General features: G+C 40.6%; 3 protein-coding genes and 2 long non-coding RNA genes across 14 annotated transcripts in view; 2 read left to right on the top strand and 3 right to left on the bottom strand.

The window, feature by feature from the left end:
* hgh1 (HGH1 homolog (S. cerevisiae)) lies at nt 1–7,338 on the bottom strand. Of its 3 annotated transcripts, none has more exons than XM_032548473.1 (11): nt 7,196–7,338; nt 6,021–6,146; nt 5,210–5,348; nt 4,825–4,962; nt 4,543–4,694; nt 4,342–4,442; nt 4,154–4,252; nt 2,440–2,531; nt 2,240–2,362; nt 1,831–2,155; nt 1–992 (listed from the first exon to the last, which is right to left on the bottom strand). In XM_032548473.1, exons 2-10 carry the CDS (start codon nt 6,128–6,130, stop codon nt 1,994–1,996), a joined length of 1,116 nt encoding a protein of 371 aa, XP_032404364.1. In that variant the 5' UTR covers nt 6,131–6,146; nt 7,196–7,338; the 3' UTR covers nt 1–992; nt 1,831–1,993. The 3 variants fall into 3 exon arrangements, with proteins under 3 accessions (XP_032404364.1, XP_032404362.1, XP_032404363.1); XM_032548471.1 differs by having other exon boundaries at nt 1–1,011; XM_032548472.1 differs by lacking the exon at nt 1–992 and adding an exon at nt 1,366–1,546.
* Nucleotides 7,037–22,559, top strand: LOC116709819 (uncharacterized). The gene is made up of 3 exons (XR_004336971.1): nt 7,037–7,047; nt 18,890–18,925; nt 22,480–22,559. It is a non-coding gene; the product is annotated as an uncharacterized LOC116709819 (long non-coding RNA).
* On the bottom strand, nt 8,866–14,125 carry LOC116709816 (transmembrane protein 263). Of its 2 annotated transcripts, none has more exons than XM_032548475.1 (3): nt 13,859–14,125; nt 10,881–10,980; nt 8,866–9,802 (listed from the first exon to the last, which is right to left on the bottom strand). In XM_032548475.1, the coding sequence occupies exons 1-3, from the start codon at nt 13,865–13,867 to the stop codon at nt 9,516–9,518; spliced, it is 396 nt and encodes a 131-aa protein (XP_032404366.1). In that variant the 5' UTR covers nt 13,868–14,125; the 3' UTR covers nt 8,866–9,515. The 2 variants fall into 2 exon arrangements, with proteins under 2 accessions (XP_032404366.1, XP_032404367.1); XM_032548476.1 differs by having other exon boundaries at nt 10,881–10,968; nt 13,859–14,121.
* Nucleotides 15,923–27,592, bottom strand: part of arhgef3 (Rho guanine nucleotide exchange factor (GEF) 3) — a 37,648-nt gene continuing 25,978 nt past the window's right edge. For 2 of the 6 annotated variants that reach the window (XM_032548469.1, XM_032548463.1), the window contains 9 exons: nt 27,034–27,300; nt 26,495–26,557; nt 26,332–26,428; nt 25,444–25,520; nt 25,107–25,364; nt 24,239–24,409; nt 23,965–24,154; nt 22,480–22,969; nt 15,924–16,172 (listed from right to left, as the gene is read on the bottom strand). In XM_032548469.1, the coding sequence (XP_032404360.1) occupies nt 16,034–16,172; nt 22,480–22,969; nt 23,965–24,154; nt 24,239–24,409; nt 25,107–25,364; nt 25,444–25,520; nt 26,332–26,428; nt 26,495–26,557; nt 27,034–27,300 (1,752 nt within the window). In that variant the 3' untranslated portion in view covers nt 15,924–16,033. Of the gene's footprint in view, nt 16,173–22,250; nt 22,970–23,964; nt 24,155–24,238; nt 24,410–25,106; nt 25,365–25,443; nt 25,521–26,331; nt 26,429–26,494; nt 26,558–27,033; nt 27,301–27,592 lie in introns of those variants that run through there. The other 4 variants (XM_032548467.1, XM_032548465.1, XM_032548464.1 and 1 more) reach the window with 4 other exon arrangements.
* LOC116709818 (uncharacterized) lies at nt 22,876–27,176 on the top strand. 2 transcript variants are annotated; one of them, XR_004336969.1, is made up of 4 exons: nt 22,876–22,985; nt 23,985–24,186; nt 24,260–24,501; nt 27,064–27,176. It is a non-coding gene; the product is annotated as an uncharacterized LOC116709818 (long non-coding RNA). The 2 variants fall into 2 exon arrangements; XR_004336970.1 differs by lacking the exon at nt 27,064–27,176 and adding an exon at nt 25,119–25,228.

A 27,592-nucleotide genomic window follows, 5' to 3' on the forward strand; every position in this document is an offset into this window, starting at 1 on the left:
TGCTCCATCTGATTTATTACTGTCAGTCTAAACTCACTTCTTCACTTTAGTTTATTTACCGTCCAAGAGCCTCAACTTTCTCTAAAAAATGCTGTTAAACAAGACAAACTGGCTTCTACTACAGTTTACCTGGAAGAACTGCGATAGTGAACTCTTATCATCTGAACGTTAAAATGCTTTGCTTAATTAAAAAGTTTAAATATGAAAATTGACAAAAATCTGCTTTAAAAAGAAAAGAAAATGGGGGGAACGCTGCTGTTGTTTCAGAACCTCTGAGTAGAAGTGGAGGACTTAGAAAAAGATTCGGATCCGAACTGTGATCCGGTTCAATTTAAATCCTTTGCGTGAGTTTCCAAGTAAAAACATTTTTCTGTTTGTTTTCAACTTGGAGATGAATTTCCGCACAGATGGGAGATGAGATGGAGAGAAATGCGTGGCGCCCTCTTCTGGTCGGTCTGGGTGTTGAAAACGCGGCTGACAGCAGAACCAAACGGACCAGTTTAAAGGAATGGAAACGAATCAAAAGCTACAAACTGTCTGAACGATTAGATCAAATATATATCATTAATATAATGTATAGATTTTTGAAATGTTTCTCATAATTTTTATGATATATTCAGATCCCTAAAGTTTATAACTTCATTCTAAACTAGTGGAAAAAAATATCTTTATCTTCCTGATTTATTTTATCTTCATCTTATTTGGATTTATAGCTTCTTTAAAATAAAACTGAATAAACAGAAACCAAACAAAACCTTTCAAATCAAATTTCTGTTCTCCTTCATAATGATGCTGCACTGTTAGATGAGCTGCTGTATTTAATGCCAATAAAATACAATAAAGTTTCTTCGAGAAAATAGAAAAAAATTGTAGGAGTATGAACTTTTGGCAAAATAACGCAGTAAAATAAAATAACATCTAACCTTGGATCTGCTTTTTCTTCTATGGAAAGACTAAATTGGTAAATGCGCTGCTGGGTTTACTGGGAGCTGCTGGGTTTACTGGGAGCTGCTGGGTTTACTGGGAGCTGTTGGGTTCACTGGGAGCTGCTGGGTTTACTGGGAGCTGCTGGGTTTACTGGGAGCTGCTGGTGTACTGGGAGCTGCTGGGTTTAGGGCAGGGGTGGGCAACTCCAGGCCTCGAGGGCCGGTCTCCTGCAACTTTTAGATGTGTCTCTACTTCAACACACCTGAGTCAAATAATGAGGTCATTAGCAGGACTCTGGAGAACCTGACTGCACTTAGGAGGTGATTCAGTTATTGGATTCAAGTGTGTTGGACCAGGGAGACGTCTAAGATTTGCAGGACACCGGCCCTCGAGGACCAGGATTGCCCACCCCTGGTTTAGGGGGAGCTGCTGGGTTTACTGGGAGCTGCTGGGTTTATGGGGAGCTGCTGGGTTTACTGGGAGCTGCTGGGTTTACTGGGAGCTGCTGGGTTTACTGGGAGCTGCTGGGTTTACTGGGAGCTGCTGGGTTTACTGGGAGCTGCTGGGTTTACGGGGAGCTGCTGGGTTTACTGGGAGCTGCTGGGTTTACTGGGAGCTGCTGGGTGACGTCTATGTTCTTCTTCTGAGCACGCGGGTCGCTTTAGGGTCAGAAAAACAGACGTCTGAGGTCACATTTAATTAGTAGCCTGAACGACCATGCAGAAAAAACACGATAACTGAGATCTGTAACACTGATCGGTCCTAAATCGTTCATTCTGCTGGCGATTCAAAGCTGTTCAGACGAACAGAGAGAGTCGAGTCTCTCCTCCTCACAGCGACCTGCCAGCTGACCCCAGAGCTGCTGCACACTGCAGCCGCCTTCAGAACGAGAAAAATAATGACGATTATATTTGTATGAATGTCAAAGGTCAGTTTGTCCCTCCGTCTCTACATGGACACAGAGACGTCAGTAGCTGGACTGGAACCAGGATCAGCAGCCAGAGTTCAGTGAAGAGCTGCTGATGACAGAAACAGGAGAAGATGAAGACCGGATCAGTCCTTTGTTTCACTTCTCCTGCTTCTCTTCCTCTCTCCTCCTTCTCTCCTCCTCCTGCAGCTCCTGCTGCTCCTTGGCATCCTCCTCCCTCAGCTTGTCCTCCACGTCCTGCGGGATGTCCACCTCCATCAGGTTCTCCATGCCGTGCTGCGGCTCGTCTCCGATCAGCACCTGGAAGGACAGAGACGCAAGACTGGACCAGCGGCTCCTACAGACTAGCGGCTGCTCAGACCCCAGCAGGTCAGAGTTTCTCACCTGGACCAGTTTCTCGCAGGCGGCGCCGACATGAACGTCCTTCTCCCAGCGGTGGAGCTCCCTCACAATGGGATAAACGTTTTTCTGTCGCAGCGTCAGGCGGCCGGCTTTAGTCGCCGTCAGCTGGGGGTGAAGTCGACCGTCAGGAAGTCTGAATGAAACCAGAGCTGTGTGTGTGTGTGTGTGTGTGTGTGTGGTACCAGTAGCAGGGTTTCCAGCAGCATCTTCCTGATGTCGGGGTCCGCTTCTCGCTGCTTGTCCTCTGGCAGATACTGCAGGTCCACAGGCAGACCTGAGCAACAGACCGAAGGATTATAATCTGTCCAGATTATTCTAATGATGTGTTTCCTGAGCGTTTAATGGCGCTGAGTCATCTTGATTTTTCACCACTTTCGGCCAAATATGTTTAGTTTTGGCCTCTAATCTCTGACCTTTGACCTAATCAGGGTGAAAAGGTTCCTGAATCAGGTCTGAGTTGAAGTTCTGCAGATGACCGAGCGTAGAACCCTGGACTGGACTGGACAAGCTAAACACTCAGACAGACATTAACTCACCAGTTTAATAACGGGAAGAAAGAAACACTGAAACAGAATACTAGTGTATGCATCAATAAATTAAAACATCAACGAAAACAGCAACAGATGTTAAACAGAAATGTTACGTCTCTGTTGTGGCAAACACAACCCAAAGATTATTGCTAGAGAAGCTGGCTGTTAATGGAATGTTGAGTGGAAGGAAAAAGTGTGAAAGCAACAGGAAAAAGCAGTGTTATGTAGTGTTGACTGTAAAGTTGGTCCAGGAGTAGGCCTGTTGCAATAAGCATTAAGCTGAAACTAATAAATTGGATGATTTATTATTCTTCTCTTATCTGTCTTTTTACCAAAACCAGGATGACTAAAGTGTTCAGTCTGGTGATTTGGTCTCAACTAAAACAATTCTGTTTTCAGAGACGTGACGGCCCCTGCTGTGCAGTCCTGTGTGTTCGCTATGTGGTCGGTAAATTGTTTGTCAATTAAGGTCCTGGATTGTGGGAGGCGCTTCTGATGTCGTGGCCACCTGGGTTGCATAAAGGAGCGCCGTTCCACTCATGTGAGGCTGGCCGACACAAGAACCAGGCCCAGCCGAGATCCGGACTCAGCGCCAGCAGATCGCTTGACACGTTGTGGGAGCTGAGACCTGTGGGGCCAACCGGGTCCATGACTGGGGAAGGACCAGGCTGAGGGAGCGCTGGGTTGCCAGGTTCTAACCTTAACCCTCCCTTAGACATCCGGTTGTTTTTAATAAATGCCTCTGAAGGGCTAAAAATGTTTCTGGTTGCCGTGTCCTCCATATGTTTTCCATCCGAGCCGGGCCGTAACAAGAGACTTGATAGGTCATTTTATTAGCTGTTTCTGCTGTTTTGTTTTATTTTGGATATTTAAAATGTCTTCCAGTGTTAAATGTTCAGCAGAATTTAAAGCTTATTAATCTGTGAGAAAGTATTAATGCATTATGATGTTATTACTGTTATACTGCTTAAAAATGGCCTCAAAACAACATTATCGTTTACAGCAATAATTACTGGGAGAATTCTGATGTGGTTTTAAAGGTTAAAGGCTAAAATGTGGATTAGCCTTTAGCTTCACATAAAAATCAAGATTCTTATTTGCTACAAATGTCCAAAAAAATCAGAATCAAATCAGGAGTTTGTAAATAACTCCCTCTCTTAATCGACAGAAACAGCTTTAGTTTGACGTTTTCTTCCAAATAACTTAGAAATTAAATAATTTTCTAATTTCCTAGGAAATGACTGTTGGATTCTCATCAGCTGAAATGTTTCACTATTCAAGTATTTCACTTTTTAAACCCAACAACTGAAATTAATCATCTTTTCGATAATATCCTAATTATTTTAAGGTATTTTTTTGGACCTGCCTTCGTTCTCCTCCTCGGTGAGCTCCTCCGGGCCGGCCAGAGGCAGAAGCAGGAACGGCAGCACGTCCACGGCGTCGCTCAGCAGCCACGCATGATGAGCTGCGGATCACAGCAGAAGGATGTCAGAGCTGGTTCTGGTTCTGGTTCCTCTTTCAGACTTAACCCGGACGGCGTTGGGAGTTTCTCACCGTGGTCGAAGCAGCAGTTCCTCAGCGTGCCGATGACGCCGCCCCTCCTCACCACCGACGCCTCGTACTGAGTGAACGGCAGCAAACGCTGGATCACACACCTGGAGCAGAAAAGATCTGAGAGTTTTAGTATCTAAAAAATAAATATTTAGATGAGAGGCCAAATGTTCTCAAAACTCGACTTCTAGCTCTGAACCTTACCTGTCCCGGTCCATCAAGAGGCTCCTGGCCTCGGGAAGCTGGGTCAGGTTGGACAGCAGGGGGCCCAGGTAGTGCAGCTTGGCCTTTCTGTTGAAGCTTTCATTGCAGAAGATTTCCACCAGCTGGGCCAGACCGAGCTCCTCCTGCAGGACCTGAGAGAGCAACCAGCAGAGGCTTTAACCCGACAGGTGAGGAGGAACTTCATCCACCCGACAGGTGAGAGGAGCCCGATGTCTGCGCTGAACCCTGACAATCAACCAGCGGGGAACTGGCCGGGCGTACCTGGAAGACGGTCCTGCAGGTCTTATCATGGCGGCTCAGGTTGGACAGGACGGTGCTGATCTGATCAGAGAACAGAAACTCTGGATCCTGGAGGTTCTTCAACAGAACCGGAAGAACCTGAACCTCACAGACCAGAACCTGAGGAAAACACAGAGACCAGCAGGCCATCAGAGGTCAGAGGTCAGAGCTGGTTCAAGTCTCCTGCCATTAAATATCCTGAATATTATTTCATCTTCAGGGTTCAGACTACTTCTAATTTAATGCAGCAAATTAACACCAAGTGTGTTTATTGGGATCCAACTCTGTCCATAAATTAATCTGAAATATTATTATTATTAGTTATTAGCTAACTTCAGCTTCGTTTTGTCCTTCACCTGCTGCTCACCTGGTGCAGAGTCTCATCAGCTGACAGGTTGATCAGGATGTGGTAGCAGTCCTTCACTATGGCAACAGAGGGGTCGGAGGTCAGCGCAAACAGAGCAGCTAACAGGTCGGGTTTGGAGCGCAGGAACCGGCAGCCATCTCTGAAAGAAACAAACAGCGCTGGCGTTGATGCTCCTGAATCAATCTATGGTGACCCCTGACCTCTTCAGAGGTCAGTGCCCCACAAAGGTTATGATAGTTCACTAAAACTAACTAAATAGAAGACCTTTTCGTTAACTAAAGTAAATAAAAACAGGAATTTATGGGAAAAAACTATAATTAACTAGAAATTTATCGTGTGTTTATAAAACTAACAAAAACATGTTCAATTTATAGATTTAATATCCTTTATTTTTGTGTTAATTAATCTATTTATTAGCATTTTGAACTCATGGCGACAGCAAAAATTTGGGATGAAACACCAAAGTCAATTGGTTGTTCAACAATGATTGAATACATTTTTTGAAAACTGTATTTTCATGTTCAGTATTCATCATCCAATCCATGTAGACATAATCACAATCCTTTGACCTTTTTGAATTCTGCACCTAAAAATTTACCAAAGCACAAAAAACTAAACGAATCACTATAACTAATAAAAACTAAACTAAAAGTAAACAATATTTAACTAATGAAAACTAGCAAACATGTTCTAAAAGCTAACCAGAACTAACCAAATTAGACAAACAAAAAAATCACAACGAAATAAAACTAAACAATAATGAAAAGCCCAAAACCATTATAACCCGTCGGCTCAGAGGTCAGCGCCCCACCTGCTTCCAGACAGCCCCAGGATGTACTCGGTGGCCTTCCCCTTCACGTCCGGCCGGGTGCTGGGCGTCAGGAAGGCCAGCAGCTCTGCAGCCTCAGCATCACTCAGCATCTTCTCAGCAAACCGTCTGATGGACAGAGACCAAACCACAGTCAACCCCACATAACTTCAAAAAATATAAAGATCAAACTACTTTTAGTACTTAGTAAATTACTATTAACTACTGCAACTTCACTGAATCAAGAATAAACACGTTTTAACCAAAAATGCACCAGAAACACAGATCCACAGTTTATGTTGGAGTGAGACCTCTTGTTTCCACACCAGCTTTGTTGTTGAAAATAACATCCAAACCTCTAAATCGGTCTGTTTTGTGATTTAGCGACTGATTTAAATCTATTTTATTATTATATTTATTAGCATTTTTTATTTTCGGTTTTGTCTTTAAAAATACTAGATATCTAATTTTAAATTATTAAGTCAGATTTTTTCCCTTCTATATAACTTAAAGATGCAGAACAATACAACAACTCACAAAGAAACAGAAATTTAACTAAAGAGAAAAAATAAGACAATCTATACAAATACAAAACAATACAGTGTAAAAATACAGAAACCATTACAAGAAAACTTTCAAATTCAATGGAAATTATTGTTATATTGGTAAAATGATTGGGGTTTTAACAAGTCTTGAAATTAATTTGTTTCACTTGCATTAAAAATGGAGGAAACTTTCTAAAAAATTAACACTTTTAATGAAAATAAAGCCAGGATTAAAATAGTTTATTACTGTAGCTTGATTTATCTGCTGCTAAAAGACCAATTCCTATTAAATCAAAACTTAAACATGGAAAATATATCTTATGATACAGTTTTGAATAAAAAAAGATGTTTACTTGATTTTCATGAGTGAAGCTCAGCACTCCTACTCTATAGGACCGCTGTGGGTAAATATAGAAGAAATAAATAAAGTATATTGGTATTTGATTCATGTTTAATTTACACACAGCTCTATAATAGAATAACTAGTCAGAATCTGCTATAATAACCGCTTCATCAGGTGATGTTTGGTCTGAGGAAACAGCTGATTGTCACATAGTTGATCATATTTGATCACGTTTCTGTTGATAAAGATTGAGACATGCAGATAAAATTAAATGTTTCAATAAAATTCACCTTAAACTCGCAGCAGGATTCCTCCTGTTCTCCTGCCTCAGCGTTTCTTTACAGAAACTCTTCCAGAATTAAATATCATGTGGAAGAAACCGCATGTGGACGAGGCAGCGCGAAACAACGCGTCACTTCCGGGTTCTTCTTCTTCTGGCGTTACATGGCAAATGGCAGACTAACTATGAGCTGTATGCCGCCACCATCTGGACTGGAGGATGAACAAGAAATTGGCAGAAAAACAAACGGGAAAACAATAATAAACTCACTAGATTATTTCGGATTTAAAAAAATGATTTGAGTAACTTCCGTGTTCCCTCTGCCGGTTTCATTAGATTACCAATTAGACCTCTACCGTCAACTAGTCCTGTGACTTATACGCAGATTTTGATCTCATTTTCAGAAAATAAATCTCACTTTTTATGCAAAAAGTTAAAGATTTAGGTAAGATTTACCACAGCAAGCACCAGGGTCCTGACTGTGTGAGATGGTTCCTAAATCTGCCATTTTTCAGCCTCCAAATGAAAACTGTTGCTCTGAACAAATCCACCTTAAAAGGGGACCAATGATGCTTTATTTTAAACAAATTAGGGTAGGTCTATCAACTGTGCAAAACATGTTTGTTATATGTTTTGCTGCACAGAATCATTCTTAAATAATCAAAATTCACTTCAGTTAAGTCCATTTTGAGCTCCTTTCAGAACGAGCTGTTTTAGGGTTTCTGTCACTTTTATGCAAATAAGCTGCTGCTGGCCACGCCCCCAACTCATTGTTTACACCTACTACACGGGAAAATGACTGTAAACCAGGGCTGGACGTTGACTGAAAAACTTATCACAAAATAAGCATTTTATACCAGTCTATATCAATAATTAGTTATTTTTTTTATTGTTTTAAATATTTACTCTGTGATGCTGGAGGCGTGATTTTTCCTATTTCATCCACAATTTTCACTCCATGTTGTTTTTTAAAATCAAATATAAGGCACACTGGCAAAACCTCAAACTGCTGCTGTGCAAGATACTAAAAAGCCTGTTGCTAGGTAACCAAAGAGTGAGCTAGTTGCTAGGTAACCAAAGAGTGCGTTAGTTGCTAGGGAGCCATAGTGAGTGAGTTAGTGAATGCAACCAACTTTGCTTGGCTAACCTTGACAGGTTGAGCAGCTAGTCTTTGCTCTGCCTACATCTCCCAGAATGCTGTGCAGTTCTGGGTTGAAGTTCAGTGAATATTCTATCAGATGCATGATCCATTGATATTGATCATGTGTCTACCACAATATATTTTGCTATCGATTGTCCGACCCTATTGCCATCAGATATGCGATGGTACAGTGGTCCATCTTTGACCCAGTAGTGGAGAGTTCTGAACCACCAGGACGGCAGCAGCAGCGCTTTCTGAACCGAGTCAGTAACCAAACACTGCTTTTCTCCAGCAGCCATTGAACATCACATAAAACCAGCTGACAAGCTCCACTTGAGTTGCTAGGTAACAAGGCAGCGTCCGCCAACTGATAGTCGGGAGTTTTTTGAAACTGCTTGTTATCCAGACACATAAACTTACTTCCATAAATCAGTTGGACATTGTTGCTTCAGCGCTTCGGCTGCTACCAGCAAATGGAAGGACAAAAACATGCAAAAAGTACATTTTGTATAATAGGTAGAAAGTGAGAAAAAGTCCTGTTTATGTTTAACCTTCTAAACTATTTTATTGATATATTGAAAAAAAATACATAAACATTTTTCATATTCTCAACAACAGCTGCATTGAAATGCTAATGACTGATTCCTGCAGCAGAGTAAACATCTGATTACAGGAACAGTTCAATTTTCTGAGTAATTCAGGCTCAACAAGTTTCACCATAAAGAGGCTGCAGAGACTCGTCACTCTTCAGATATTTCAGAGATGTTCCTGCATGCAGAGCGAAGGGGGGGGGGGCGACTCAGAAGAAACAGTCTGATCCCTCAACACACACTTTACTGACAGACAGGTTGCAATAATACTTCAAAACAGACAGAAAGCACAAAAATCAGCATCTGAAGACAGAAAGGTTTCAGCAGACGTCTGTGGTTGGAGAGCAGGAAGAGGGCGTGGCCTCACACTGGTCCATAAACTGGTAGAGGGGTTCATCAGGGTGTCGTCACCAACGCAGAGCAGAACACGTTTGGGTCGGTAAAGTAGAGCTGCACAGTCTTTATTTTACAGTCTGGAGTTGTTGTGACGAGGCGATCGGGGGAAGGCACGGTGGCATCTGATTGGTCGAGATCCGCCTGTCTCGATTGGCTCAGGGCGGGGCAATCCGTCAGTCATCATCATCATCATCACCGCCACCTCACTCTGACTTGTCCTTCCTCTTGGCGGTGAACGGCACTTTGTTGGCGACTGTAGAGCCCACGCTGGAGACGCCGCCGGCCACGGCGGAGACGCCGCCCTTCACCAGACCCACGCCCACCGACGGCACCGTGGTCACCGCCGACTTGGTGATCTCCAGGCTCTTCCCGCCCACCCAGGCGACTCCGCCCACCGCGGCGCCGACTACGCCCTTGGTGACGTTGAAGAGGCCGCCAGTGACCCGCCACACCATGCCAGGCGGAGCGACGGCGTGATCTTTACCGGGGTCTGGAACACAGATCAAACAAAGTTGGATTTATTGCATCTTTCATATCAACCTGGAGGAAGAACTTTTAATCCCACTTGATAATAAGTTTGAACCGGAAGTGATCCGTGCCATCTTGGAAGGCATCAAAGCACTGATGAACCACGGCGTAGACCAACAAAAAGAAAATATATGGACACAATGTGTAAGAGAAAAATAAATGAACAAAATGGCTCCTCCATATGAGACAGAGAAGGAAAATATATCAGACGATGTGGACAAGCTGCCTCCAATCTCATTCTCCGACATAGTTCACTATGAACAGGCACAGTCCACCATGGAGGAGCTTTGCAGCCTGAAATCCACGGACACATACAATCAATGTTAGAATGGATTTGTAAAAGACGTACAAACTCTTCATGTGAATAACAAAGTTCTGGTGACTGGCAGACTAAGTACATGTAGCAACATCCACATAAGCTACATGTCCGTCACATGCTAGTTACTGGTATTACTGTAATAATACCAGTTTTATCTTAAATAAAGATAAGATATGTATCTTTATTTAAGATAAATATCACTGATATTTATCTTAATTTTACACAGAGGTGAGTGGAGTACTGAAAACTTGTCACTGAGTAATAGCTGTAATGTCCTTATATTGATTATAAGTTAGATAATAGATAAAAGTTAGATTATAAGTACAAGGCGAGATCAAGTTCTAAGCTGGTTCTTGTTTATTGTTGTCATAGCAACTCCACAGCAACTGCCTACCAAGATGGCTGTCAGTTACAAAGTTTCCGGAAGTATGATGTCACATGAGAACTATGTGCAAACATCTCAGATTTGATTTGATTGCTTCCTGGAGAGGCACTACAGTCATTTAAAGTCACTCTGGAGACCCTCAGGAGGCTGGGTCGCCATGGTGACCAAAAGGGGTCTGAATTGGTGTACAGGGTGCTGCGACACAGACAGCTGCAGCTGCACACAAACATGAAACAACTGGTTCTGGAGTAGCAGCAGCAACATCCGAGCCTAGATTGCACCGTGTTCCCCACCGATGTTCCAGCGATTAGACACGTCCCTCGGCTCAGCGCTTACCCTCTGGGGACTGGCTGTCGGCGGGCTCAGCTTCGTCCAAGGCCAGGCTGGTCCCGGGCTGCGGCTCCACGTTCACGCTGTTCACGTCCTGCGGAAAAACCCGAAGAGTCACCAGGAATTACAACATGATGAACTCTAAGCACTAATTCTACCAGCTGGGAACATTAAACTACCTGCTCCACTCCTGATTTTTATTATAAAGACTAAAACTCATTAATTAAAACAAGGAACTTGAGCTGCTGGATGGAAGGGTGGATGGATAAAAATAAAGTGGTCAATGCTGTTTAGAAATACTTTATTAAAAGAAGAACATTTGAGGGTAAAAAAGGGTTCAAATAAATTTGTCATTTTAATATTTATATGATCCGGTGTACTGGATGTGCTTGAGTGCAGCATAAGAGCAGCTGCAGGGAAATCCCCAGGCAGAGGAACAGAAGGTCTGCTGTAACATCTAGTGCAGAAACAATTAAACTGTATTTTTAAATAATTTTTGAATAATTTAGTAACCGATTAATCGTTTTAGACTATACAGACTCTTTCATTTGCTGACAGAACAACGCACTCAGCTTAGTAATAAAACCAAAACTCTAAAATAGAACAAATATTTTGCATTTAAAGATTAAAAACCTTTTTAGCCTGTAAATCTGTTCTAACCAGAACTCCTCTACTGGCAGTTTTAACTTCACATTTTGTAAAAATCTCCTATTAATCACGTTTTCCTATTCAATTATTAATCAATAACTAATCACATGTTGATGGCAGAAGAATTTTTTAGCATCTTCAGCCATAAATGGAAAAAAGTTCACTGAAGGAATAATGAAAATTTTTATTTTATTATTTAAAAAAGGAACTGAATTATTTATTTCTTTTAATATGTCTATAATATGTACAAAATAAGCTCAAGTGGTTAAATGAAAAATCTGATTTTTAAAATCTGATTAATAATCAGTTACTTCAATAATTGTCAGCTGCAGCTCTAGTAGGATCTCATCAGCTGTGCAGCGTTTTGGACCGGTTGAACACTGGATTTGGACTCCAGAACCAGAAATGTTTTCATTGTTTTGGGTCAATCAGTTCAGAGCAGAGCAGCTTTGGACTTTACGCTGTTACAGAGTTCTGGTTCGGTCCATCTTCCTGTCCGCAGCTCAGGCACAGCTGGGAGACTTCTCTGGTTGTGTCTGGTGTCACTTTCTAAAGGTTCCCTACAGAACGTTGCAGTGAACACTTTAGTTCCTCATCTAAACATTCTGCATGAGTTCAGGAGGTAAACGGAGCTGGAGTCGTCTGGTACCGAACCAACTGGACCGGATATGGTCAGTGTGATTATCAATAAATAATACATCTGACAGAACTCTGATCCACAAACGCACAGCATTCTGGGAGATGTAGGCAGAGGAAAGGCTTCAGCTTCTCAACCTCTGATGGCAATCTGAGCTGAGCAGGTTACAGGCCTGTCATAATAACAAATGTTGCTGGACGATAAATTGTTCCAGAAGTTATTGTGATAAACGATAATATTGTTGTTTACAGACCATTTTCACGTGATATAATGACGGCATAATAATGCAAGAACACGTTCTCATAGATAAATAAGCTTTAAATTCTAACGAACATTTAAGACTGCAACTGGAAGACATTTTAAATATTCAAAATTAATAATAATTTTAACAACATACACAACAAATAAAGTGAATTATGAAGTCTCAGTAAACAAAACTGTCCTTCAAAATAAGAGCTAGTTGAGACCAAAGACTGAAAACTTTTCGTCATCCAGTTTTGGTAAAAAGAGAGAATGATAAATTAAAATGTTACCATGCAATTAATTGATTTATTGATTATTTTGACAGTTCTAAAGATGGGTGGCATCAACTAACTCACACTCTTTGGTTACCTAGCAACAACTTGTAAGGTAACTTGCACAACAACAGTTTAAAGTTTTGCTACTGTGCCTAAAAACTACTTGAAATAATAATTATAATAAAAAATCAATGATGTGGAGTGAAAACTTTGGATAAAACAGGAACGGTCATGCCACCAGCCTGGCAGTATTTCAGATACTTGAAGCAAAAAATTAATCAATAATGATCGATAGATTGATATGAAAAACTGCATGGGATAGCTTTACATGCCAATAACAGATGTCAAACTGTGGGTTTGTGATGTTCTGGTTCAACTTTTCCTAACATGAACCAGGTTGGGTCCAACAGCCCAGCTGATGAAGGCTCAGCTTTCCCCTGGTCTCCTAACCAAACCAAACCCAAACCAAACCAAACCCAGCCTTTCTGACTGTTTAGCTTCCTGCTGAACTGTTTTCTTCGTGCCAAATGCAAACCAGACAGCAAGCTGACTTGTTATGAAACTCTGAATCTTGGGAAAAAGTCTCGGGAGGGTTGGGAAAGGCTGCGGCCTCCTGGTGTCTGATCATTCCTTCGATGGGAAGGAAAACCAGACACAGAGATCACTGTTGGAGCTCAGAGTCGTGTTTAAACATGTAATAATCTAACATGTTTTCAGCTCACTCTCACTCTGGACGGGTCTGGTTGGCTGGTTTTTAATCACATTTAGTAAAAGACCTGGTGTTCCCTGAATGCTCCATCTTGTTGGAGATGTGACACCATGATGTTAACTTCTTCACATTTCAGTGAAACAACATGAAGCTCTGAGCTTCACATCTCATCGTTATGCTCTAATCTGAGCTTTTTCAGGAGATTTACCCTGAAAGCAGATTTTCTTCCCGTCTGTTTTCCTTGTGACCCACAGCTGCAGGTTTTTATCCTCTATCCAGGCAGTCAGGAGAAAAAACAACAACCTGGTGCCTCAGTTAGTTGGAGCAGCTGCAGTTTCTGCTGCAGGGCTTTTAAATGTGAAAACAAGCTCTAACTGTGTTCCTGATCCACATCATCACTCCGGACCTCAGCAGCGTAGAGGAAAAACTTGGAGCAAGCTGCGCTTTAATGGGGATGCTGGTGCGTTCTTACCTTCACCATTGTTCCCAGTGCTTCTGGCTGGAACACCTGAGCCAGCAGCAGATTGAGAAACGGGCCTCGGTCTGGGTTTTGGAGGGGGAACCTGAACCCTGCAGCTGTCAGTCCGTCAGTCCGTCAGCCCTCCAAACAACCAACTTCTCCAGAGTTTCTGCAGACCCGCCGCTGCTGCTGCCGCCGCTGCTGCTCTTCTCTCTGCTGCTTCTGCCGACGTGGCGCCTTCACCAAGCACACGCACTCATGGACACGCAGACATCCCGCTGTCAAAGTACACGCAGCAACGCAGCGCACTTCCGGTGAAGACCTTCAAAGTAAAACTCCTCACTTTGACGAGCTGAGGATGGATGGATGCACAAACTATGCTTGACAATACCTCAAACACCAATTATAAGATCTTACAAAAAATAGCAAGAAAGCATAAAAATACAATGAAAATAAAAAATGTTTGCGCTTCAATTGTTTCCTTCTAATTAAATTGTTTGTTGCGTTTCCATTAAAAATGCTCCGCTAAAGTAAAAAAACACAATTTCGCATTAAATATTAAATAAGAAACACCTCAAACTGAAACAAAATTCTGTTTGCTTTTTTATGACAGCATGTGTTATTTCCTCACATTTTTCTACTCATTAAAATTTAAGTGTTGCATCTTCAGAAACTTTACCTAATCCACCTAATAAATCAAAAAATATGCAACTGTTTTAATCGTGTATTAAACTGCAACAGTTTTTCTACGACGGCAGCTTCATATGTATTCAGTTTTCATATTAATCCTTCTTGGAGATTTATTGTGAAAACAGGAAGTAGGGTGTGGTGGTTGTTGACGCTCCAGCTCCGGATCCTGCATCAGCAGCTGCTTTTACTGCCTCGTTGTCTGAAGTCTCAGAAGTTTAAGTTTCAAGTATTTTCTGTAGGTTCAACACAAAACATGGACTTTAACTCAGATCTGGTGGAAATATAGGCAGCAATAAAACCATAACGTTGAAGCGAACGAAGGAGGAAGAGTCAAGGGTCAAGGGTCAATGGGAAGGTTGTGATGTTGGCAGCAGACATGCTGTGTTTGGACCATCCTCCTGTTGATGACCCAGTTTTGGACGAAGATTCAGCTGTCACACACTGCAGATCCACACAGGTCCTGCAGCCCAAATCATCACTCATCCACCACCGTGCTTTAAAGTTGGTGTGTCTGCTGATCTGCTGTGTCCAATCTCCTCCATCCTGGTTCTGCCCATCCTGGTTCTGCCCATCCTGGTTCTGTCCATCCTGGTTCTGCCCATCCTGGTTCTGTCCGTCTCATCTCCACTCTGGTCTCTTTTGTCCAGAGGACATTGTCCCAGAAGTCTTGTCCTTCATCCAGATGTTGCTCTGCTAACCTCAGTCCGGCGGCCATCTTGGTTCTAGAAAGAAGAAGCTTTCTCCTTCAACCATTCCAAAGAGCGCGACTGGTTCCTGGTCATAACCTTTGACCTGCTAATGGAGGCTTGTAGAGTTTGAGAATTCTGTCTGACAGAATTACATCACAGATATTTGGATGGGATAATTATTCTGTTAAGTCAAAATATCCTGTATTTACTTTTTATTTTTGTGTTTTCATGATATAAATCACTTTGAAGTTGAGTTTATGTTAAAACTTCTTGCCATAATTACAAATTCGTGACGTTGAAATGATGAATCCATGACGAAATTTAAGATATCTCGAAATGTTCTTCTTGGCTAATCCTGATGTAAATGCATATATTTTAAATTACCATTCAGGATACTAGAAATGTAGTTGTTTCTAGTCAAATCTCATTTTTATATATCCAGATATTTAGCAGAGCCAATTTTATGCTAAATCTGCCTGCCATAAAAAGGTGTTTTTCTTCCCATTGGTCCTCTGGTTCATTATTATTCAGGTGTTTGCAATCCACCACCTCATGTGCTGCTTTTAAAGCGGTTCCCACTCATATTGAACTTTAACCCGACGAAGATGGACGTCTCCGAGAAAAGACCACGCCACCTCTGTGAAGACTGTGGCGTGGTCTCTGAGCAAAACCGGCTTTGCTGCAGCGATGGATCTCGGAATGGAGACTCCAGCAGCGATGTGGAGGATTCACCGGCAGACATCGAGACGGTTTTATCCGCGATCAGCGGGTTGTCTCGCCAGATAACCCAGTTTTCCGAAAGCCTTTATCAGAAACTTGATTCCATGGATGAGAGGTTTGTTTCCCTGGAACATCGGATCTCTGGCCTGGAGGAGAAACGGCAAAGCGAACCCGGGACGGCGGAACCCCGCCAGAGGAAAAGACGGTGCAACAATGCCAAACTGGCGAACACGTGTGTTGAATACAGAATAATAATAATAAAGAAATGCTGTTTATTGTTTACACAGTGAGAGAATAAAATGAGTCCAGAGTCTGTTTCACTAAACCAGGATAGCGGATTAAACCGGGATTTCCCGGATAATCTGGCTGAATCAGCCCAGATTCGGGTTCACAAACGCAGTAGTGCCTGGGTTACCATGGTAATTCATCCTGTGCAGCTAGCATGCTCCAGACCAGGCTAACAGCTGTGTTCTTTGGCTCATTTGCGCATGCGCCGAAGAAATGCTTCTGGATTATTAAAAATGTACTCAAACTGGAATATATTTATTTGTGTTAATTAAAATACTACTTGTTATAAGATGACATACTTTTTGATCATTTCAAATAATGTTAATATTTTAGTTAAAATAGTATTAATAGAAAATTGTGTGTTTGACTCACCGGACTGTTTGTTAGGTAGCTGCTGTTAATGCGCCCTCTGGTGGACAAATCACAGACAAAAGAAAATACTATTTTTATAATCGCTTCTTTTATGAGATTAACTAAATGTGTTATCGTACAGTACAGTACAAGACTATATACCATGTGTTCATGAGAAACTCTATAATTTATTATGCTATTTTTCGTCACGTTTGGTTATTGTACTAGGTAGGGCATACTCCATTTATTTGAATTAAGTCAAGCCATTTTAGTTGTACTTTACATACTTCACTGATGAATTTTAAAATTAATAATTTGACTATTTTAAAAATGCACAGTGTAAATTACAAAATATTTAAAGCATGTACTTATTTCCCCATAAACATCCTTTTTGTCTCCATCGAGGAGGCGGCCTTGTGTAGCGAAACATACGACGAAATTGCGCTTTCTAGCTTTCTAGATTTCTAGCTTTCTAGATTTCTAGCTTTCTAGATTCGCACTTTTTATGTGGAGAGAAAGTCAGAATTCATCATGTTTGCGTGGAAATCTAAACTAGCCATTGCCTCGAAAATGACTAAGGCTCTCAGCAGTCTGGCCTTTCTTCCTTTCGCTTGGATTGTCTCCAGTAATTTATTTAGTTTTATTTTTTACCGGGCCAATCAGAGAACAGAAGGAGAAGTTGTGAGCGATGACGTGGATTTTCTGCGCTGTTTCAGGATTGTAGTCTACCTGTACTTTTAGCAATGGCAGCCGAGGAAGTGAAGGAAGTTGTTCAGTCTATGTTCAAATATTTAATTAACATTAACAGCTGTTTCATTTGGATCTGCTCTTCTCTCTCGGCTTTGGAGGACGGTTGTTTACGGTGCAGGTAACTTACAGTAAGCTTCCTAGCATTTAGCTGGTGCATTATGTCACAGGCAAACGTTAGCAGTTGGGTAAAATGTAAAAGCTAAACACAGACCAGGTCTTCAGGAAGCAATCGTTTATCAATAATGGTCCAGAAACTCTGTATGAAGCAGATAGCATAGCAGGCTAATGCTAATCAGACTCGTCTGTGTTTTTACAGGAAGCGGTTCGCCGTCTTCACAATGCGGAAACGAACAACAGTCGTTACGAGCCCCAACAGGGGTGAGATTTTATTCCTTTTTGTTCACATTTAATGTTCAAACTCTTGAAATGCTCACATCTGTGGTTTTCACAGAATGAGCTCTGCGCACAACCATGCAGTTATTACCAGCCTAGTCCAATCCCTGAGGGCATATCCGGATTTTCAGCACGTGGAGAGTGGCGTTCTCATTTGTAAGGAATTTAAAACATAGTTTGGTATCGATACGTTTGTATCTATACAATTTTGACACAGACTTACTTTTATTCCAGCTTCTTGTAAGACTTATTTTGAGACGATACGAAGAAATTTTAGGTACCAGCAGCCGCACCTTGCACACAAGGCCGCTTCGCAGAAGAACTCCTCCAAGAGTCGGGCAAGAAGGAAGAGAGTAAGTTCCACAAATTATATTGAATTTTAGTGATTTGTGAGCAATCTACGGAAGAAGAATAGGGCCACTGGAAGAAAATAACTCCCCAGAATTCTAAGAAATTTTGACGTTATTCTCAGAAGTACGGAAGATGATGAGAGACACTGAAACAAAATTGCCTCCAAAAATGTAAAAAATAAAAAAGGATGTTAATCAGAGAAGTATGGAAGAGAATTGGGGTAAAAAAAAAAAGATAAAATTTGGATTATTTTTCTTAGTAATTTGGACATAAATCTCAGAAGTACAGAGGAAGATTAGGGCCTCTGAAAAAATTCTTCCTTTTTTGTGGATGTTAATCTGAGAATTGTGGAAGAGAATTAGGGTTACTAAAATGACAAGATTCTGACTTTTTTTAACCAAAAGAAATTTGGAAGTTAATCTCAGAAGTACGAGCGATGATTAGAGTCACTGAAAAAAATAATGATGAGGTTAAGGATGATTATTTTTCTTACATTGTCCCTAATGTTCCTCCATACAGGTCAGCTATTTTGATGAAACCTGATCTTCTGCCTGTTGCAGTTACTGTTGGCCAGGCAGAGCATGCTGAAAGCGGAGGAGCTGGAGCTCTGGTGCGGCGTCACGACGGAGCTGATGTCCGACGAGGAGGACGGCACGTATGGATGGATTGTGCGTCGTCCCTCGTTTCGTAGCAAGGAACTCGGCGACCTTTGCACGGCTCTTCAGAGCAGACTGGATTCCTCTCCGAAGTACAACGCCACACATCACCAGCGGCTGCGCTTTGGACCCGACTCTGACAGACCGCCGCCCAGCAACTACAGCTTCACTTTACAACATAAAAACATTCGGTACATCTGGAATCTGGAAGAGGATTAGGACCAAAAAAACAAAATTATGACTTTTTCTTATTCTCAGATTTCTGTTTTGTTTCTAGTTATTTTTACTTTTTCAGATTTCCTACTTCTTTCTGACTTTTTAGATTTCTAATTCTTTTTACATATTTCTGACTTTTTTATATTTTGATAATTTTTCTCAGATTTCAGAATTTTATGTCCTTTAGATACGACTAAAGGAATCTAACCCACTTACCCGCTGTCAGGGGGTAAGTGGGTTAAGATTTGTGACTTTTTTCTTATATTTCTGACTTATTGTAGAATTTCTAACTTTCTTTTTCTCAGATTTCTAAATTTTCCTTTTTATCAGATTTCAGTTTTTTTGGGGGTATTTAACTTTTTTCCAGATTTTATTTATTTTCTCAGATTAATGTTGAAATTCTGTTTTGTCCTTGAATTTGTTTTCTAAGCAGTCAGAATTGTTTTCATGATATACGATTGTAACAAGAACTTTTCCATAAACCTGGTTTATTTGTTGCAAGGAAAATGTTTGCAGCTCTTTTTGTCACTCATTTACAAATTATATCCAACTTGTACACAGAAAAAAACATTTAGACACTTTGGAAATTTATTGAGTCTTTGATTAAACAAAGATGTTCCTGAATGCCTTTTTTTGTACGCATCAGAATAAAGGGGATGTTTTCCTTTCATGCCTCTGGGATGTGCAATCAGTTATAATCAACACATTTAGCTCAATTAATATTCCTGAATTATGAGTTACATATAAATAAACAATGATTCAGGCATCCATATGGACATATTCCTCATATATAGACTTTATGTACAACAGCTTTCTCTTTGCACAAAAACCAACTAGGATCTGTCTGAGATTTATAAAATACAGAAACATAAACCGATGGAGTCTTGGTTCTGATTTTAAAACTGAAAATGCTCTAAAAGATGAATGGTTCTGCTGCTAAACGGGTTCCTCTCCATTTCCACCGAAACTGGGTCAACTCATAGCTGAGACGAACAATAAAATGTTTATAAAACTGCATTTAAAACCCCAAACCCATCTGGATAAATGCAGTATGAGCTTCTTTTTTCCAAACATGAAAGTAAAGCTGAATGCTCAGCATAAAATACAACTTTTTTTTTTTTACAGTGAGAGTTGTTGGAACAATGAAAATAGCGCCACCATCTGTCACCATGAAACTGCAGCTCATTTGCTGCAGTAGCTCATTTAGCTACTGCAGCAAACAAAACCAAATATATCTGGAATTAATTTTATTTGCTACAGAAACACAAAATTTGAGGTTTTTCTCCAGTTTCTAGTTAAAATTAGATACATTTTACTGGATGATAAATTATTGCAATAAATGATCATTTTATTGTTTTGACACCATTTTCAAATATTGATAGTATCGATAACGGTGTAATTTTGTAAAGAACGCAACACTGCAAAGATACACTGCAAAAAGTATTACCAAGTATTTTTGGTTTAGTCATAGTACACTTGAAATAAGTCAAAACTAAATTACAAGTAACTTTTCAGCAAGATCTACACTGCCTGGCAAAAAAAAAGTCGCCACCTGGATTTAACTAAGCAAATAGATACAAGCCTCCTATTGGATAAGTACTGCATAGGAGATTATCTTTCAGCTGGCAACAAGTTATTTAACCCCAGCTGATGCAATGAGTAACTCCTCATTTCTTAAACAACCATGGCAAAAGACACATCCTGTGGTCGTGGAAAAGACGTTAGTCTGTTTAAGAAGGGTCAAATCATTGGCATGCATCAAGCAGAGAAAACATCTAAGGAGATTGCAGAAACTACTAGAATTGGGTTAAGAACTGTCCAACGCATCATTAAAAACTGGAAGGATGGTGGGGAACCATCGTCTTCCAGGAAGAAATGTGGTCGGAAAAAAATCCTGAATGATCGTGATCGGCGATTACTTAAACGTTTGGTCAAATCAAATGGAAGAAAAACAACAGCAGAACTCAGGAGTATGTTTAATTGTGAACGCAAAAGCATTTCCACACGCACAATGCGAAGGCAACTCAAGGGGTTGGGATTGAACAGCTGTGTAGCCGTAAGAAAACCTCTAATCAGTAAGGCTAACCAGAAAAAAAGGCTTCAGTTTGCTAGGGAGCATAAAGATTGGACTCTGGAGGAATGGAAGAGGGTCATGTGGTCTGATGAGTCCAGATTTACCCTGTTCCAGAGTGATGGGCGCATCAGGGTAAGAAGAGAGGCAGGTGAAGTGATGCACCCATCATGCCTAGTGCCTACTGTACAAGCCTGTGGGGGCAGTGCTATGATCTGGGGTTGCTGCAGTTGGTCAGGTCTAGGTTCAGCAACATTGTGGCCCAAAGAATGAGGTCAGCTGACTACCTGAATATACTGAATGACCAGGTTATTCCATCAATGGATTTTGTCTTCCCAAATGGAACGGGCATATTCCAAGATGACAATGCCAGGATTCATGGGGCTCACATTGTGAAAGAGTGGTTCAGGGAGCATGAGACATCTTTTTCACACATGGATTGGCCACCACAGAGTCCAGACCTTAACCCCACTGAGAATCTTTGGGATGTGCTGGAGAAGGCTTTGTGCAGTGGTCAGACTCTCCCATCATCAATACAAGATCTTGGTGAAAGATTAATGCAACACTGGATGGAAATAAATCTTGTGACACTGCAGAAGCTTATTGAAACAATGCCACAGCGAATGCGGGCTGTAATCAAAGCTAAAGGCGGTCCAACAAAATATTAGAGAGTGTGACCATTTTTTGGTGGCGACTTTTGTTTTGGCCAGGCAGTGTAGGAGCTTGATTAAATATTGATGAAAAGGTTCTAGTTCCAGTGGCAGATTATTTCAAGTTAACGGGCCTGTGCCGTTACCTAGCAACCCCAGCCAAGCTAAAGCCCGTTACCTAGCAACCAACTTCTAGTTCCACTGGCAGATTATTTCACTAAAACATGTTGGACATGTCTTGTTATGAGTGAAATAATCTAACACGGTTTAAAATGAAAAATTACGGTTTAAAGAAGATACAAGATCTCAGAAATTTTCTAGAAAAAAGCAGAAAATTTCAGTTTGTAAAGACAAAAATTTGCCACAAGAAACTCAGAAATCTTTTAGAAAAAGTAAATCATTCTTGAATATTAATAAAGAAGTAGTAGTTCCACTGGCAGATTATTTCACCCATTACTTTGGAAAAATGTTATAAAAGAGTAAAAAAATCCAGTGGATGTAGTTTGTTTTTAAAATAAATATTAAGAAATTATTGGCTTAAAACAAGCTCCTATATCTTGCTGAAAAGTTACTTCGTTAGTTTTATTTTAATTTAAATGTACTAAGATGTTTGCATTTGAAACTAGACCTAAAATACCTGGTAAGATGTTGTGTTTTTGCAGTGTAAGAGAAAACTTTAATAAAAAACACCCAGTTTGTGGCTGGAAGGTCACAATTTCCTAATATTAACCAGTAGAACCAACATTTGGTTGAGTATTTGAACTGATTCTGCATTCGGTTGAATTCAGTTCTGTTTATTTTCCGTCAGCATCTGCAGATCATTTCCTGGTTGTCTCCAGCGTCCGTGCTGACTTCCTCCTCCTCCTCTTCGTTCAGAGCGACCTTCCCAGCTGAAGTCTCTACTTCCTGGTCCATCCTGCAGTCTGCAGGTGGTTCTGGTTCCGGTGTCGACTCCGTCTCACCGTCCATCTCTGGTTCTACTGATGACATCCCATCATCGTCGGCCATCATGCTCTCTGACAATAAACCGACATCTTCCAGATTCAGATCTTCTGTCTTTGCCAAAGTTTCGTTTTTGATTCCTGAATCTTCGCTCGAATCGGTCGGTTCTCCTGGTTCTGGTTCTCCTGGTTCTGGTTCTGTACGCCGTTCCGTCTGAGGAGTCTGCTCTCCCGCCGCCTCTTTGGCCTGCCGGATGCAGTTGATCCACTGCTGCTTGTTGAAGGCGTCGCTCGCCTGGAAGCAGTGCGTCTGCAGCTGGCTTCCTGACCGGCACGAAACCCGGAAGAAGTTCTTGGCTGAGAAGAGAAGAAAGTTAGTTTTAATAATAAATTATTTTTAAAATATCTGGGGAAAAATCATCCAACACTCTAAAACAGGGGTGTAACTGTGGCTCTTTAGCTAAAAAATATACAAATTTGGAGAACTACACTGCAAAAACACAAAATATTACCATGTGTTTGTTTTGTTAATAGTGCAAAATAATTATCACACTTGAAATGAGACAAAACTAACTTACAAGTAACTTTTCAGAAAGTAATAGGATATGTTTTAAGACAATAATTGTTGAAGAATCATTAAAAAGTGCTAGCTTTTTAATGATTATTTCACTTATAACATGCAAAAATTGTTACAAGTGAAATTGGAACTAGTACTTTTAAAAAACCAATATTAAGGAATTATTCATTTAGTGCAAGCTCTGATATTGAGCTGAAAAATTACTTATAAGTTAGTTTTGTCTTATTTCATTTGTAGAAAGATGTATGCGCTAAGAACTAGAACAAAATACAACATTTTGCAGTGCATCCAGTGACCACACTGTAAAAACACAAAATCTTACCAAATATTTATGGTCTAGTTTCAAGTGCAAACATCTTACTACATTTGAATGAAGGCAAAAATGACTTAGAAGTATTTTTTCAGCAAGACACAGAAACTTGTTTTAAGTCAATAATTCCTTAACATTTATTTTAAATAAAGTTCAGGTTTCATGAAAAATTATTTCACTCATCTAATATGGAAAAAATATTAGAAGTGAAATAATCAGCCAGTGGATCTAGAACTGGGTTGCTAGGTAACAGGCGGGGCTTGGCTGGGGTTGCTAGGTAACATGGAAGTGCCGGTTGACTGTGAAATAATCTGCCAGTGGAACTAGCATTTTTCATCAATATTGAAGAATTATTGATTTAAACAAGCTTCCATTTCTTGATCAAAAGTTAATTTTAAGTTCATCTCGTCTTATTTCAATCAGCTCTTATTTGTCTTTTCCATCGCTGTAACTTTTGTCACGGACTTCGCTCGGTGTTGCTGAAGGCCCCTCTGATGGACCCGCCCACTCTCAGCTCGCCGTCCGATACGTCCTCCAGGTCCAGCTGGCGGATGGGGATTGGCTGGCGGCAGAGCTGGTAGCTGACCGGCTGGCTGTTCAGCGAAACCGACCGAGTGATCACCAAAATGTCCTGGAACAGAAACACGTGGAGCTTCTGCAAAACCACAGAAAAATGATAAAAGTTTGGTGAGAAACTATCAAAACAATAAAAATGACGGGAATCAGGAGAGACACTAACGATTCCTCTGTTGTTCTTCAGCTCTCCGTGGCAGCTGAGCGTCTTGGATCCGTCGATCAGTTCGTCCCGCCGTCCTTCCTCCGAGTACAGCAGACGGTCCTTATAGTGCTGACACTCCGACTCTCCGGTCCGCCGGTTGATGTCCGCCACCACGCTCTGCACCACCAGCATCTGCAGGGCCACAGACGAGCTACTTACAGTATGCTGCCTTCAGATTGCAAACAAAACCGGGAAATTATGACTTCCGGGTCGGAAAAATCCAAGTGAGTGAAACTGGGAGGAACTCCGAATACCTTCAGCTTCGACTTTTAAGGCGGAATTGGTGTTTGAGCACCAACAGCAGCAAGCTGCGGTGGAAATGACTTTATTTTACAAAACACACTTTTAAAATCAAAGCTACACGTAGCCCTCAAACTCTTAACTGAAAGTTTTGTTTTCATGACGTCATGTTAGGGCCGTTGTAGATAGAAAAAAAAAAATAAGAGTAAATTTCCGCTAAACGCCAAAATTTTAGATTGATCTCAAAAATATTTCTACAAAAAAATCTCTGAAATTTTTGTGTTTGAAAAGTTGAAAATTTGCAAGAAAAGGTCAAGCATTTTTAAATTGTAGAAATTTCCTAGAAAAAACTCAGAAGTTTTGAAATTAATGTCAGAAATTTTATGTGAAGAAATTCCTGAGTTTGAAAAGTCAAAAAATTTGCTAAGAAAATTATGCAAAAATATTTAGATTAATTGCAGAATTCATTTAGAAAAAAAAGCAATTTCTGAGTTTCAAAAGTAAAAAAATTGCTAGGAAAGACTAGCAAAATCTTTGATCAATGTCTAGAACCACCAGCAGAGCAGTGGTCAGCGTTGGGTTTCCTCACCGCCTCCTCCAGGTGCTGCCGGTCCAGGTGGTCGTTGGGCGTGTGCTTCAGGATCTCTCTGAGCAGCAGCGGGTACTTCACCAGCCGGCTGCGAGGGATGTCCAGGAAGTTCCACAGGTCCAACTTCCTGCTGAACGGAGACTGCAGGCAGCGCTGCAAGAAGTCCTGGACCCGCCGGTCCTGCTTCTTCTGGTCCAGCAGGGCCTTGGCCTGCACCTGGTTGCTGCAGTACGGCGTGTAGGAGGAGAGACAAGGCAGCTGCAGGGACACGAACACATCGCCATGAGGTATCCCGCCCAGCTTCCAAGCTGATCTTATGAGCCAGAGAAACGCTCACCCAGCCGGTCAGGATGTGTCCCACATTTTCTGTGGTTCCGTCGGGTTTTCTGGCATCTCGTAGCCGACTCAGCAAGTCTGAGAAAAAAAACTAGAAAACTACTAGAAAAACAAACTCTTTCCACAGAATGTTGGTCTAAATTCAAGAGTAAATGTAAAAAGTAACATTTCAGCAATAAATAGGATCTTGTTTTAAGTTAAGCCTCTGCAATTTTAATGAAAAAGTTCTAGTTCGACTGGCAACTACAACTTTGAACTAAATATTTAGTTTACAAACTAAATATTTAGCAAACTAAATATATAGCTCTGAGCTAGCTAAATATTTACCTTACACATTAAATATTTATCTTTATAGCTAGATATTTTTGTTTGAAGCTACATATTTTGGAAGTTAAATATTTAATTTCAAAATAAATACTAAGCTTTTTAACTAAAAAAATTTTAAACTAATTATTTTGTGAAATATTTAGTTTGTAAATTAAATATTGCGAACAAAATAGTTTAAAGCTGAATATTTCATTGGTTAACAAAATATTTAGCTTTAAGATAAATATTTAACTCGCTAACTAAATATTTAGTTTGAAGCTAAATATTTACTTATCAAGCAAAAATGCCAATTGAAAACAAAACATTTTGTTTGTAAATTAAATATTTAGCCTGAAAACTAAATATTGAGTTGGAAACTGCCATTTATAAATGAATGAACAATCTGGTGAAAATATGACTTGAATCAATGAACCACCAGTTTTTCCTTCTTATAATTTAATACTCCAAATTTTTGCTGCCAACTTTTGACTCTGTAAATGTACAAATGGCACCCGACAGGAACTGACGTCAAATTTATGTTTGAAATGTTTTATTTGGCCTTTAATCAGAAAGCTGGTCTCACCTTCATGCAGAGGTATGAGTGAGTCCAGAGTACCGAAGATCTGGTTCAGTTCCTGCTCAGTCATGATGGCCAGCGTCAGCATCGGCTCGCGGTACGCCTGCAGATTAATTCATGTAAATACCAGAAAGACAGCGAGACGACAAACCACCACGCTGCTGTTTACCTTCTTGGCCAACTTCAGATCTTCCACCAAGTCTTGTTCTCCTTGAGCCAACTCAAAAATGGCCTGCAGGGAGACGGTTGTGTTGAGGAAAAACGTCCCAAGAGATTGAACATGGTTCACTTACACTGCAAAAACACAAAGTCTTACCAAGACTATTGCTAGAGCAAATATCTTAGTACAGTTGAAATGAGTCAAAACTAATGTACATAAATAACTTTTCCTCAAGATATAGGGGAATGTTTTAAGTTAATATATTTATATTCCACTGGTAGATTATTTCACTTAAAACATGGAAAAAAATCTTTTTATAAGTCAAATTATATGACTAATATTTTCAAAATCAATATTAAAGAATTATTGACTTAAAACAAACTTGTATATTTAGCTGAAAAAGATACTTGTAAGATAGTTTTGTCTTATTTAAAGTGAACTAAGATATTTATACAATAAACTCTACAAATACTGTTGTGTTTTTGCAGTGTGAAAACATAAATCTGATGATCACTTATTATATTATATTATATATTATTATAAACCACCTCTTGTCTTTTTATCTCCTTTGGACTCAGAGTCGCTCCGACTCGGACGTCGAACGTCTCGCTCCACAGCTTGCTGTCGCGGCGCTTGGAGGCGGGGCCTGTTGCCGCGGAAACCCTCGACATGGTCATGCAGAACGGAGGGCTGGAGACGGTCGCGGAAACAACACGCGTCGTCATCGTGGAAGAGGAAGGAGGAGGAGGAGGAGGAGGAAGAGTTGAAGCTCGACTCTCATTACGGAAACTGACGGAGCGCTGCAGGGACAGAAACTTTAAATAAATAAACATTAAATGATATTTTTTTATTTTAAATGATTTGAATCTTCTTCTCACTGTCTGACTTTAACTTAAACTAAACTTTCTCTGTTTCATGTTTGCTAGATTGACAAAATTTGATCTATTTACTGACGTTGGCTGAACGGCCACTCAGTGAGGAAGAATCCATTAATCCAAAAGCAGCATGAAAGGTCAGATTAGCATCACTCTAATCCCAAATAAGTAATCATTACTAAAACCACACATGGTAAGGGATTGCCCTTCGATGGCAAGTTTTTGTCAAAAA

Source organism: Xiphophorus hellerii, chromosome 20 (assembly GCF_003331165.1).
Source record: "Xiphophorus hellerii strain 12219 chromosome 20, Xiphophorus_hellerii-4.1, whole genome shotgun sequence".
Taxonomy (NCBI): Eukaryota; Metazoa; Chordata; class Actinopteri; order Cyprinodontiformes; family Poeciliidae; genus Xiphophorus; species Xiphophorus hellerii.

What these genes read in the sequence shown, in the direction of transcription:
- LOC116709816 (XM_032548475.1), bottom strand. An exon ending in CGACAGCCAGTCCCCAGAGG is followed by an intron (nt 9,803 to 10,880) that starts GTAAGCGCTGAG and finishes TCTGTGTTCCAG; the next exon opens with ACCCCGGTAAAGATCACGCC.
- hgh1 (XM_032548473.1), bottom strand. Translation starts at nt 6,130, where the DNA reads ATGCTGAGTGATGCTGAGGCTGCAGAGCTGCTGGCCTTCCTGACGCCC. An exon ending in CTGGGGCTGTCTGGAAGCAG is followed by an intron (nt 5,349 to 6,020) that starts GTGGGGCGCTGA and finishes TGTTTCTTTCAG; the next exon opens with AGATGGCTGCCGGTTCCTGC. An exon ending in GAACTGCTGCTTCGACCACG is followed by an intron (nt 4,253 to 4,341) that starts GTGAGAAACTCC and finishes TGTGATCCGCAG; the next exon opens with CTCATCATGCGTGGCTGCTG.